The sequence below is a fragment of the Heloderma suspectum genome, chromosome 4, assembly GCF_057233095.1.
Source record: "Heloderma suspectum isolate Gila_16-S chromosome 4, 16-S_ref, whole genome shotgun sequence".
NCBI classification, from domain to species: Eukaryota; Metazoa; Chordata; class Lepidosauria; order Squamata; family Helodermatidae; genus Heloderma; species Heloderma suspectum.
The window spans coordinates 168,462,958-168,477,369 of record NC_139461.1 but is presented as its reverse complement, the minus strand read 5'-3'; the positions used below and the strand labels follow the sequence as shown (position 1 = coordinate 168,477,369).

General features: G+C 46.7%; 1 protein-coding gene across 8 annotated transcripts in view; it reads left to right on the top strand.

Moving 5' to 3' along the window:
• COP1 (COP1 E3 ubiquitin ligase) overlaps window positions 1-14,412 on the top strand; it is a 241,920-nt gene that overhangs the window by 140,381 nt on the left and 87,127 nt on the right. The window contains exon 16 of one of the 8 annotated variants that reach the window (XM_084851215.1): window positions 262-408. The exons of the other annotated variants lie outside the window; for them this stretch is intronic. Coding sequence (XP_084707341.1) covers window positions 262-320 — 59 coding nt within the window. The 3' untranslated portion in view covers window positions 321-408. Of the gene's footprint in view, window positions 1-261; window positions 409-14,412 lie in introns of those variants that run through there. 8 annotated transcript variants of the gene reach the window in all.

Below are 14,412 nucleotides of genomic sequence, written 5' to 3'. Positions count from 1 at the left end.
TGTAAGAGATTCTGCACAAGAGTGGGGGTGGGTTGCTCATCTCTAGGAGATGCCTTTCTCCTACAGTGGCAAGGAGACCTATTTTACCTTTTCCCTCCCTTTCCCCTTCTACCAAGGGTGCTCCCAAAAATAAGAGGGTACGGTACTGACTGCGTTTTAAGCCCCCCATGGTGGCTGAGACAGGTGTGGCTTACCATCCTGCTACAGCTATCCAGAGGAGAGCTTGTTCACCTGCCATTGATACTAGATATACTCTCTCAGGACCGAGGTCGGATTCGGCATCCAGATCTATCAACTCTGAAGTTGACAGCATGGAGTAGCGAACAAGCAGCCTTTGGTACCATCAGGGGTACGAGTGGTTTTGGAAGCGGCAAGGAAGCTGACTACAAGACAAGTTTATGCTAGTAAATGGACTGCATTTGTTAAATTTGCTGCACCCTACAGCTTCGACCTGGTCTTAAGGTCAGTTCATAATATTCTTCTGTTTCTACATTACCTTTTTGAAAAAAGGCTGAAATAGTCATCAGTAAGAGTTTATTTAGCAGGAATTTTGGCTTCTAGAGGTCCAGTTCAGGGTTTTTCTGTCTTTACCCATTTGTCAATTTTTGTAGAACCTTGTGCCTCCAGTATGGGCGCCAGTACCACAATGGAGCTTTTCCATTGTGCTTCAGAGTCTGACATTGAAACTATTTGAGACGCTTGCTACGGTTGATCTTTGTTGACTTTCTTGGAAGGTTGCCTTCCTTGTGGCCTTCACGTCTTCAAGAAGATTTAGCGAAATTTGTGCTTTACATGTTGACTCACTGAACCTAATACTAAACAAGGACAAGGTTTTTCTTTGGCCAGATATTATTTTTCTACCTAAAGTGATATCAGACTTCCATGTTAACAAGTGTATTTCGCTACCAGCTTTTGTCCCCAAGGCCTACGTCGGAGTTGGAGACAAAGGTGCATGATCTGGATGTTTGGAGGGCATTAGCCTTCTACAAGTCAAGAACTGCACCTTCTGGTAAAATGCAACACCTCTTTGTATGTTATGGAGGACCTAGGAAAGGCTTCTCAGTATCGTCTCAGAGACTAGCTTCATGGATAGTTCAAACAATATGATTAACATATGAGCTTTCTGGCCTGGAACTCCCGACACAGGTTCGGGTGCATTCAACACAAGGGATGGCAACATGTACAGCCTGTGGAAAGGGTGTGCTGCTGGATTTGTGTAAGGCCATGACATGGTCAAGCCCTTCAACGTCCATGAAACACTATAAGCTTGATGTTTGAGCTTGTTCAGACTGTGCTTTTGGATGAGCCCTTTTGTCATCGATCCTGCAATAGGACACCTACCTCCCACCAGTAAGTCATCTTATTAATTGCCCACATGTGTGATGCACAGAGACCATGAAGAAGAAAGGCAAGTTGCTTACCTGTAACTGAAGTTCTTCAAGTGGTCATCTGTTGATACGCACAACCCACCCACCATCCCCAATTTGGTGCTAATGTCAGTATCACTGTTGGTACCGAGGTGTAATGTTACCCTCAGATCCGAGGCCACCTTTGGTGGTCTCAGGGAGCTGAGGGAATGGGTGGGGATCTGCTGGGAAATGTAGGATGGTAGTGGAGGATTCCCACCAAAAACGTTATTCGGTTATAGAAGTTTCCCGAATTGAGACTCAAAGCCCATATGTGTGAATGCACAGATGACCTCTTGAAAAACTGCAGTTACAGGTAAGCAGTCTGCCTTTATACAGAATACAGGCCATCGGTAAGCTTCCAAGCATGCTTAATCATGTTAATAGACCATATGTGCTAGCCCATTCATATGTAATATTTGCATTCTAGCATTGCCTGCACCCAAGTCACCAGTTGCAAGCATGGGAGTGTTAATACACAAATGGGCAAGCTCACATGGTGAATGTATTGAAACATGACCTGGCTGACATGGAATGCTTATCATTGGTCCTATATAAATGAGCTATAAACAGATTATTCTTCTTGTCTCATCACACCTCAACAACATGAAGGTGAGCAGAACTGGCATAAAATATGGACAGCACAGTATGGTTGTACAGCATGCTTCAAATTTCTGAAGGGTGGAACTTTAGATGTAAACATCTTGTAAAACATTTTGCCTCCTTAAACCTCATCACAAAGGCAGGCTCTAGCACTGCATTCGTTGTGAAATGAGGAGCCTGTGTAATGCATTGTGCCATCCCTTGCTTAATCAACTTCTGGGAAAGGATAAAGGGGTAGTTGATCCTCTCCCTAGCAGTAGTCCACTCCTCCCTAGGGAGACTTGCCTTATAGTACTGGCGTTTACAATTTTAAGTAGCAAGTAACATCAGTAACAGTAATAGTAATGAATGCAGATCAAGTCTCTCTCTCTCTGTCTCTCTCTCTCTCTCTCTGACCCTGCATATTACTTCTTAAATTGTAAATTGAGTCAGAACATCAAGTAGATATTTCAGCATAAATTGTACTAGATTCTCATTCTCATTCTTTTTACTCCCCCCACACTCCCCGAGAGGGCAAAGATAAGTAAGAAAAGTACAGAATAGTGGGAGGAAGGATATGTAAAATAAAAATTGGTGTTATTAGTGTTGAATGACATTTTTAATATTTGTTCTGGCACCATTCTTGGGAAAGTGTTGCAGGTGATTTTTAGTTTTAACTTATTTGTGAAGTTCCAAAGTTTTCTGGGGTTAATGTTTTTAAAAACGAGAGACTTCCTTTTGTGTTGATGTAAGAAGGTACATTACAGAAAATGATGTAATACCAGTAAAAGATACTGAAGGATTTCAATACAATAAATTGGATTGGAGGATTGGCTTCTGAGTAAGGCAGACAATCTTTTGGCATTGTCATTTTCAATTAGGGCTGTCAACAACTGCTGTTTCTGTCAGATTAAGATGTGCTGGCTATACTGCTCTTTCCATCATAATTAATATTCATATATTTTTAGCATAGATAATTCCATTTTTTCTTTCTTAATGGGCTCCTATTCTGCCCCAGTTGGTGACAAGATGAAAGAGTAAGAGTGATTTTAATGGCAGCTGTTCAAAAAGTATCACTATAGCTGAATATGCATAGACAGAGCTTCAGAGGAGTGCACAAGGCTCCCTTTGTGGTGGCCATGCACAGCAAGCATCCAGAAGATTTCCACTTCTCATAAATGAAAGTAGAAAAGCTACAGCTGCACGTGTAACTCTTATCTCTTTGGCTATTTATGCGTGCTGAATGCCCCATGTTTGAGTTGGTATAAGTTTGTGTGCTGTCACGGGATGTCTTCTGTCTGGGCCAAAATATTGAATGTGTCCTGTTCTGTGGAGCTTTGACTAGATACAGGGAAGGCTTACATATGAACCTTAATGGAGTGAGCAAAATCATCACAATGGCGCCAGATGAATACACACTTTCCCCCCTTTTGAATCTATTGTCAGGGGCAGCTAGCTGGATGAGGAGAAAGTCAAGGGTGCACAGAGAAGGAACAGGCAAACAAATTGGGCAGGATTCAAGGAGAATTTCAACAGAGCAGGACAAAGTCAAAAGAACATCAAGAAGGCAGATCTGAGATCCTGCCCAGGAGCTGTCTGGACACATGGATTATTGAGCAGCCTGCCAGTGGCCTTGATTCCTTTGAAAGGGACTTTTGGGAGGAGGCTGAAGTCAAAGATAGCTGGGAAACTCCAGTACTCTCACTTGAGTTTGCATTCGAAGGGTAGGGCTGAAGAGCAATTCCTGAGACACAAGGTATATGTCAGTGCATACCTCTAGCTGACTATGACCTAGTTATTCTCTGAGATGGTTCATCTGTGTCAGGGCTGTAACAATTTGAAATGGCAGGTAGAGGTTCACATGACTCATATAAAGAAAAAGTAAATATCACGGGAAGGGTTCTAGTTTTCTATGCACGGGGACATATCGTGTATAGAGGCACATCTTGTCATTTGATCCCCTACCTACAGTCTAAATTGGTTACAGTCCTGACACAGGATTACCACATTAGTGAGAACAATGCTAGTACAAAAATAAGAGCTCTGCTGTATCAGACCAAAGGCCTGTCTAGTCCGGTTTCCTATTCCCACAGTGGCCAAACAGATGACTATAGGAAGCTCACAAGCAGGACATGAGCACAATAGAACCTCCCACTTTTATTTTCCAGAAACTGCTTTTCAGAGGCAAACTGCTTCCAATACAGGAGGTAATATATAGCCATCATGATTAGTAGCCATTGAGAGCCTTATCCACCATGAATTTGTCTACTCCCCCTTGAAAATTGTCCAAGTTGGTGGCTGTCACTTACTTGCTTTTTTCTAAGTTTAAAGAACTTAATTCTTAAAGAACTTGAGTAACACATGAGAACATACTATACAGAGTAAACAAACAAACAGAATTGGTAAAGACCATCAAAAGAAGAAAGTTACAGTACCTAGGTCATATTATCCAAGGCGAAAAATACACCATACTCCAACTCATTATATAAGGGAAAATGGAAGTGAAAAGATGAATAGGAAGAAGACTAACATCGTGGTTAAAGAATCTGAGAGAATAGTTCAACTGTACTTCTATACAACTATTCAGATCAGCGGCGTCAAAAACAAAAATAGCTGTAATGATAGCTAACCTCCAATAGGAGATGGCACCTTAAGAAGAAGAAGTTTTTGAGGCTCAAATGATAAAACATTTCCTCATAGAGGAGTTGCTCCAGCCCCTTGATCGTTTTGGTTGCTCTTTTCTTCACCTTTTCCAGTTCAACAGAATCCTTTTTAGGTGTAGTGACCAGAACTGTATTCCCATTATGGTTGTATCATAGGTTTGTATAAAGGCATTATGATACTTGAATAGGGGTGGGCAACTTGTGGCCTTCCAGAAATTTTGGCCTACACATTCCATGATCTCTCATCATTGGCTGTACTGGGTAGGACTGATGGGAGTTGTAGGCGAAAACATCTGGAGGGGCCATAAGTTGCCCACCCCTGTCTGTTGTCAGAACTGTTTACATTAGTTCTTTGTGATCTCTATGCAATACACATATGGGTTCTGTGCCTTTGCAGAGCCTAGATTCCGGAAGTTTCTATAGCTGAAGAATTTTGGTGGGAACCCCTCCCACACCATCCTAGTGTGCATGTCCCTAACAGATTCCCACCTATTCCCGCAGTTCTCTTTCGACCACCATTGCATATGCTTCGTAGGGAAAGCTCTCTTGTCATTTCGCTGTTTTAAAGCATCCTTTTTTTAAAAAAAAGCTGAGGGGTTTTTCCTTCTTTTGCTTCCTCTATCAAGTATTTGTATCTGTCTCCTTGTTATTTTATTTTGTTTTCATGACTTCTGCGATCACCCTCACGGGCATATGGCCCTCAGGGCCCCCTGTAGAAATTACACTTATTGTGTGGCAAAACTGCCCACCCTCTCTCTCCCTGTTCTGCCTTGGTGAGGGGCATGTTGTTAAGTTTTGCCCTCATTGTAAAGCCTTCACGAAGCAAGTGAGAAGAAACAAGTCAGAACAGCTAAAATCTGCACTTTGGAAAAGGGCGCTGGAATTAGTAGAGGAGCCAAAAGATATGGCAAATCCACCAATTTCACTCTGAAAACAACCTGCCTGCCATGCAGGAGCCTGTTGCAGTGTTGGGGTCATCATCTCCTTAACATCGTACTTTACCGAGTACACAAAATCCCCCCACTCTGGGCTGATCTTTGGCGCTTACACTGGCGAAAAGACTAACAAAAAAGGCGAAAGTCTCTAAGCAGGCTAGTTTGTCTTCTTCCCACTCAAAGAAGAAGAAAAACACTTTGAAAGAGTCACATAATTCTGCTTGGGATTAAGTACCTGGACCCTCAGGTCTTCCTGACTCTGTGCAAGTGATATGTGACCAGGTTTGGTCCATACAGGTGGTGTCGGGCAGCTCTCTGACTTAAGATGAAGAGCCAACTGTTCCGCTTGTTTTGGTATGGGTTTCTTGGAATTGACAGTGACTCAAGATACCAGCTGCATCTCCCACTGCTCCACTAACACCTAACCACTCCAATGCAGTTGTTTGAACAGACAGCCTTACCCATTGCTCCGCCAGTGGTATTTTCACCTATTCCGATGGTGAATCCTACACAGCAAGGAGAACTGATCCCATTAACATCTTCGTGGGAAGGTGAGATCCGAGACCTGTCTCCAATGGAACTGATCCCTCGTCTACCACCTCATTACGGGATGGATGGATGGATGGAGCACAGGCCATGATCAGCGCCCACGTTCATCAGACTCAGTCTGGTCATTTGCCTTCACTACCAGAGGGTCATGCCCCTAGTTTTTACGAGTGAAGCTGATACCAGGAGAGGTCCAGATCACCATTCTCTGAACGGGACAGATGTTCAACATCAGATGTGCGGTACAGGAGACCCCAGGATTGGGATGATTACAGTAATGAGCTGTACAGCCAATACTGCCCTCGCCATCTTGATCCTCCCTGTTGAGGAGAAAGTCAATATCATTGACATCCATTGGCTATGGTTTTGAGACCTCTGGATCAACCGGGCAGTCCTCGCCCTCTGACACTATTAATGCGCCCATTCAGCAACCACTGCTGGCTAAGCAGGAGATTCAGGTGGTTTTGCCACCTGTCCAGCAAGCAGCAGTGACTCAACAACAGACTGTCTTGCCAACTTTAATGCTCCCACAGTCTGTGCAATTGCAGGCTGCTCTGCCGGCTACTCAGCTATCATTTGCAGTACTTCTTGGTGCCCAGCTTGATGCAGGTGATGCTCAATCACTCCCTATAGAATTAAGGGAGAAGCGCTTACCGTACCAGATCCCTGTGGGGGATCTGGGGGATTCCTAGGCATTGATGCTTGTTCCAGTCATTTCCCACTTGGTATCAACCTAATGTCTGGAATGGAGGGTTACAGTCAGACACACCATCCCAGTCATTCTGCCCTCTTTCCATCTCTTCACAAGATCTGATCATTGGCTCCAATGAAGCCATATCCCAGTTGGAGGATCTAGGTCTATTTATTTATTTCATTTCGTTTCTATACCGCCCAATAGCCAAAGCTGTCTGGGCAATTCACAAAAATTAAAACCAAAAAGCACACAGTAAAACAATATAAAATATAAAAATGTTAAAACCACAATATAACAATACAACCAGAATAAAACCTAGCAGCAATGCAGAGATTTAAAATACAGATTTAAAACAGCAAAGCTCAAAGTCTAGAAAGCTAAAATGCCTTGGAAAATAAAAAGATCTTCACCTGGCGCCGGAAAGAATACAATGTAGGTGCCAGGCGAACCTCAATAGGGAGCTCATTCCGCAGCCGGGGTGCCACAGCAGAAAAGGCCCTCTTCCTGGTAGCCCCCCGCCTCACTTCCTTTGGCAGGGGCTCACGGGGGAGGGCCGCTGAGGATGATCTTAAGGTCTGGGCAGGCACATATGGGAGGAGGCGATCCTTCAGATAACCTGGCCCCAAGCCATTAAGGGCTTTGAATGTTAATACCAGCACTTTGAATCTGGCCCGGAAATGGACTGGCAGCCAGTGCAGCTGGAAAAGTACTGGCGTAATATGAGCTCGTTGGCCAGTCTGTGTTAATAACCTTGCTGCCCTATTTTGGACCAGCTGAAGTTTCCAGACTGTTTTCAAAGGCAGCCCCACATATAATGCATTGCAGTAATCCAGACAAGAAGTTATCAGAGCATGGATAACTGTAGCTAGGCTATCTCTGTCCAAATAAGGGCATAGTTGGTATACCAGCCTAAGCTGATAAAAAGTGCTCCATGCCACTGAGTTCACCGATGCCTCAAGTGACAGTTCTGGATCCAAGAGTACCCCCAAACTACAAACGTGATCCTTTAGGGGGAGTGCAACCCCCTCCAGAACACGTTGAACATCTCCTAGCTGGGCAGACGAACCACCCACTAACTGTACCTCCGTCTTGTCCGGATTGAGTTACAGTTTATTGGCCCTCATCCAGTCCATTACTGTGCCTAGTCACTGATTCAGAACAACCACCGCCTCACCTGGGTGTGATGAGAAAGAGAGGTAGAGCTGGGTATCATCCCCATATTGATGACACCTCAGCCCACACCTCCGGATAACCTCCCCCAGCAGTTTCATGTAGATGTTGAACAGCATAGGGGATAAAATAGAGTCCTGTGGCACCCCATGGCGTAATTGCCAAGGCACAGAGCAATACTCCCCCAGCACCACCTTCTGGAATCAGCCATCCAAGTAGGAGTGGAACCACTGCAGTGCAGTGCCTCCAACTCTCAGCCCAGACAACCTATCCAGGGGGATACCATGGCTGATGGTATCGAAAGCTGCTGAGAGGTCCAGGAGAATCAACAGGGTCGCACTCCCCCTGTCCCTCTCCTGGCAGAGGTCATCCCACAGGGCGACCAAGGCAGTTTCCGTTCCAAAACCAGGCCTGAAGCCTGATTGAAAAGGCTCTAGATAATCTGTTTTATTCAAGAGTGCCTGGAGTTGTCCTGCAACCACCCGCTCAAGCACCTTGCCCAGGAAGGGGATGTTGGCCACTGGCCTATAATTGTTAACATCCACCGGGTCCAGATTAGGCTTTTTCAGGAGTGGTCTGATTACCACCTCTTTTAAAGAGGCCGGCACCACTCCCTCTCTCAAGGAGGAATTTACAACCTCCTGGACCCAGCCAGACATCCCCTCCTTGTTTGATGTAATAAGCCATGAGGGGCAAGGGGCAAGCACACCGGTGGTCCATCGGACTTGGCCAAGCACCTTGTCCACATCCTCAGGCCTCAATAACTGAAACTCATCCAATAAAACTGGACCAGACAGTGCCTCTGCCAATGGAACTGCATTGATCGTGGTGTCCAGTTCATTATGAATCTGAGCAACTTTATCTTCAAAGTGCCATGCGAACTCATAACAGTGTGCATCCGAGGGTTCCACAGTCTCTCCCTGGCCCAGAATGTAACAGGCCATGAACCTCTCAGAAAATCTCCGCTGGACGGCACCTAGAAGATGCAATGCTGGTGGAAAAGAACTGTCCCTTTGCCACCCTCACCGCCACAGAGTAGGCCTGATAGTGGGCTCTAACCTGTGTTCGGTCAGACTCAGCACGAGTTTTCCTCCACCTGCGTTCTAGCTGTCTCCCCTCTTGCTTCATTGCCCTCAGTTCGGGTGTATACCAAGGAGCTGGCTGGGCTATGCTCACAGGGAGAGGGTGCTTGGGTGCAATCATGGCAACCACTTGAGTCATCTCTTCATTCCACAGAGCGACCTGGGCTTCGACAGGAGCACCAGCCATACCAGCAGGAAAATCCCCCAGAGCCCTCTGGAATCCATCAGAATCCATTTGCCTCCAGGGGCAGACCATTTTAATAGGTCCCCCACCCATGCAGAGGGGAAAGGCTGCCAGGAGTCTAAACCTCAGCAGGAAGTGATCTGTCCATGACAAAGGGACAGATGTTAATTCCTCCACTTTCAGATCACCATCCTCCTGCCCAGTTGAGAAAACCAGATCAAGCGTGTGTCCTTTTACATGTGTTGGGCCGATGACATGTTGGGACAGCCCCATGGTTGTCTTGGCGGCCATGAAGTCCTGAGCCGCCCTGGATACAGCGGCCTCGGCATGGAAGTTGAGATCCCCTGGACCATCATCCTAGGGGTCCTCAACACCAAGTCTGAGTCCACCTCCATCAGCTCAGGCAGGGAATCTGATGGCCAACAGGGTGGGCAGTACACCAGCAGAATCCCTGATCTGTCCCGGGTACCCAACACAAGGTACAGACGCTCAAGATCTGCACTCGAATGAGCAGGAAGCCTAGAGAGGGGGATTGAATTCCTATAGACCACGGCAGTCCCCCCCCCCCGACCCTTGAATTGGTGTTGGTGCTGCACTGAGTACCCAGGAGGGCACAGCTGGGAGAGAGTAACCCCTCCCAGTTCTCCCACCCAGGTCTCAGTAATACATACCAGGTCAGCCCCCTCATCCCCACTCAAATCATGGATGAGGGAGATTTTATTTTGGACCGACCTGGCATTCAGCAGCAGCAACACCAGACCCGAGGGCAAGCTGGTAAGGCTGCCAGGAACCATCAGGTTGGGGGAAGAACCAGAAGGTGGGATAGCCATAAAGTGTTTAGCCCCTTCTCAGCTGGTCTGTTAATCCCCCAATGCCATACCTCCCCCTACTTGTGACCACAGTTATGGCGGCACCTCCCTGACCCCCTAAGTTACTCAGTGGATTTCCCAGGCACATATTAAAAATGATAAAAATACGAAATATAAAAAATATAAAAGAGAGGGCAACAGCTAAGAAGGGGCAGATAAGATCTGCATTTGCCCCTTTCTTCCTGGTCTTTAAAGTTGCTGCCTTCTGCTGCTGCTATGTGCTGCTAGTAACTGGTTGCTGGTATCTCTGGAGAGGCGGTGGGTGGGTCTTCATGTGGTCCTCAGTGCGTCTCCATGTGTGACACTAAGTGCGCACTTAGTGTCGCACTTTGCCTCTGGCAGCCCCTGCTCTGAAATACCTGTGAAAGAGAGGAGTGGCTGGTCAGCTGATGGCAGTAGCAGCCGGTGGGAGAGGCCCCAGCAAACAGGCTTGTGATTTTCTAACCAAATCCTCCGAATGGCACAGGTTTGGGCATAGGGACGTAGCAGTTACCTTCCACACTACAAGATCTGGTCTTTGATGAGGTAAATGTTGAATTGTTTAGACCAGTAGCCATTCCTGTATTACCCACATTAGAGAGGACTATTATGCAGGCTTGGAAAGCACCTTCCACTATGCCACCAATCTCCAAATGTTAGGAGGGTATATACTGCTTTCAAGAGGCTAATACTGAGTAGCTCTTCAAACATCCTGCCCCAAATCTGATGATCATTGAAGTTGCACAGGGCACGGCCTGCAGGGAACACTCCTCTCCAACTGACAAGGAGGACAGACACCTTGGTTTGCTTGGAAGGAGGTTGTACTCCTTTGCAGCAATGGGCCTTAAAATAACTAACTACCAGGCGGTGATGTCTGGGTGCCAGCTCCTGCTATGGGACAAAGTTGGTCGTCTTCTTGAGCATCTTCTGCATGAAAAGAAGAAGCTGGGTTGCCTCTTCCAATCAGAGGCTCTGAAACTGTCCAGGCAGCAAATAAATATCTCATGCCTCCAAGTCGATTGCAACTCGAAGGTTCTATTTGGATCCATAGCCTTATGTTGCCACACCTGGTTGAGGTCAACAGGTCTCCCACAGGAAACCAGGAACCGTGTAGAGGACTTACCCTTCGATGGGCAAGGCTTGTTCAATACAAAAACTGATGATGCACTAAATTTGGTACAGAAGGCCCGTACCATGGCGCATTGTATGAGTTTTATGTTCGAACAACTTCCTAGGCACTGACGTTGGTTCCAGTCATTTGCCACTCGGTACCAGCCTAATCAGCCACCACTACAACGCCAACAACAATGGTTACAAGCAGGGCAGTCGGGGAAATCATTCCCAACGTGAAAATTCTGCAATTAATCACAGGAAACCTGACAGCAGGAGTAAGCAGCATCTTTGACTCGGTCCCTGACATCCTTCCTCGCCTAGCGACCTAAACACCCATCTTTGGAATGCACCTGTCCATTTACCTTACAGCTTGACGCAACATCACATCGGATTCCTGGGTCCTTGCCATAGTCCGGAGGGGCAACTGGATCGAGTTTGATACCCTCCCTCCAATCGGTACCGTGTTGGGGACCACTCCATCCCCAGTCCTCCATTCCAAAATTCAAACTCACTTCAAGAAAGGGGCAGTCAAACCTGTCCCACAAGCTCAACTTCGGGACGATTTCTACTCGATGTCCTTCATAGTACTGAAGAAGCATGGTGGACTTTGGCCGATCATGGACCCTTGACAGCTGAACCAGTTCAGCATAGTTTCTCTGGCATGTATTCTGCCTCTCCTCTCTTGAGGAGATTGGTTCGCCTCTATCAACCTCAAGGACGCCTACTTTCATATCTCCATAGAGGAATTGCACCAATCTTGCCTTTGCTTTGCCATCGTTACCGATGCCTACCAGTTCCTGGTGGTATGCTTCTGTCTCGCCACTGTCCTGAGAGCATTCACCAAGTGCATGGCAGTGGTCTGCTCCCACCTGCGACTACAAGGTGTAGAGGTCTATCCATACATAGACGATTGACTGTTGGTGGCATCAATGAAAGATCAGCTTCTTTGGTTGATAACGGTGGCCTGCAATCTCCTTCAGGAGCTTGGACTCTATATCAGTGCAGAGAAATCACACCTTGTACTAACACAGCAGATCCAATTTATAAGGGCATTGTTGGACTTCCAGTTGGGCCGCACCTTCTTACACAACACCAGGGTAAAGGTGCTGACTTCCCTGGCATCAGAACTGCAAATGGGCAGATCTACCAGGGTGCTCAAGGTCCAACGTTTCCTGGGTTTCATGGCTGCAATGACAGCTGTCGTTCGCCACACTCGGTTGCATATGAGACAACTCCAAAACTGGCTCATATGCAATTTTGATACTGCTTGGGATGCCCATCTGTCTGCCCCCGGATGTCAGAGACTCTCTCCAGTGGTGGTCAGTACCAAGCAATCTAATCCAGAGTATGCTGTTCCTTCAGACCTCTCCATCCAGGGTTGTGACTACAGATGTGTCACTCTCTGGGAGGGCAGCTCACTGTCAGGGCCTCACGGTCCATGGACAATGGGCGGCCAATGAAGCCACACAGCACATCAGCTTCTGGATTTAAGAGCAGTGGAGAAAGCACTTCATGTGTTCGAACTGGACCTGGAGGGCAGACTGATCTAGGTCACTTTGGACAATATGACTGTTGTCTCATATTTGAACGAGCAGGGAGGTACCAGAGCTCTCCTGTTGCTCACCCTTGTGCTCCAAATCTTTGACTGGTGCATAGCCATCGAATCGGACTTGTGGCAATACATGTGGCTGGTGTCAACAGTGTCCTGGCTGATCAGCTCAGCCAGACCATGCTGACCTCCCACGAGTGGGAGTTGGACAGAAGAGTTCCGAACAGCCTCTTCCAGCTTTGAGGATGCTAGAAAACAATCTTTTGCCACAAGGGAGAATGCAGTTTGCTCAACATTCTGCAGCAGAGTGGGCCTAAGCCCGGGCTCAATAGGCAATGATTTCCTATTTCAGTGGACAGGGGCACTGTTTTACCTGTTCCCCCATTTTACTGATGACCAGAGTCTTGGTGAAGATTGCATGGACAGTACCAAGTGTATCATTGTGACACTGTGGTGGCTGTGTCAGCCTTGATTCACCCAGCTACTCAAGTTGAACTAAGGGTAAGTACCAACAATTTCCAGCACATCCATCTCTCCTCACAAAAGAGAAGGGTTGAATCAGACACCCAGACCTGGCCACTCTCCACACAACAGTGTGGAAGATTGGCTAACAGATGCCACTTTGACACCGGCGGCAATCCAAAGGATTCTCAATGCCACCTGTAAGCTGACTACACAGCTGTCCTACTCAAGGAGATTGGCTGCGTTTACTACTTTCACTCGTGAGCACTTCACCCATGCCAGTGCTCTTTGCACCAGATTCTCCATTTTCTTTTATCCCTGTTTGAGAACTCAAACTGTTGTCTTGCCGAGTTGACCTTCCTGCTGTTTCTGCATTCCATCGTCCTGTTGAGGGATATTCCATGTTCTCACATCTGACAGCAAAAAGATTTATGAAAAGGATCAGAAATGTAATACTGCATCTCTGCTCTACGGTATTGAGCTGGAACCTTTCTGTGGTGCTCAAGGCACTTTATCTAAGCCTTCTGAGCCATTGGTGACTACAGACCTATGCCTCCTCTCGTGGAAGGTCGCATTTCTGGTGGCCATTACATCTGCATGATGTACCAGTGAGCTCTGTGCAGTGAGAGTAGACCAGCCTAATCTCACCTGATGCTCAGACCTGACCCTGTTGTTTTATCTAAAGTTGTATCTGAGTTTTATTTAAATCAGAACGTTGTTCTGCCTGCCTTCTTTGCTTCTCCTTCTACACCTTTGGAGTTGCCCTACATATGCTTGATGTTTATCATGCCCTGGCCTTTTGTAAGTCAAGAACTGAACAGTTTCGACTGTCACTCCACCTATTTGTCTGCTGCGGTGGCAAGCACAAGGGCCAGCAACTCTTGACTCAGCGCTTTGTGTCTTGACTCATTAAGACTGTTGAGCTGCCGTATGAGTTGGCTGGGCTCAAACTGTCTACCCTGGTCTGAGCCCACTCTACTTTTGCGGTAGTGACATCAGTCACATTCAACAGGGGTGTTGCCATCCTTGAACTGTGCTGCGCTGCAACCTGGCCGACACTCTCCACCTCTGTGAAACATTACAGACTGGACATTCGGGCTAGAACTGACTGTACTTTTGGTTGTGCCATCCTCTCCTCTGTATTGTAGTAGGACACTGACCCACCTCTATTGGAAGTT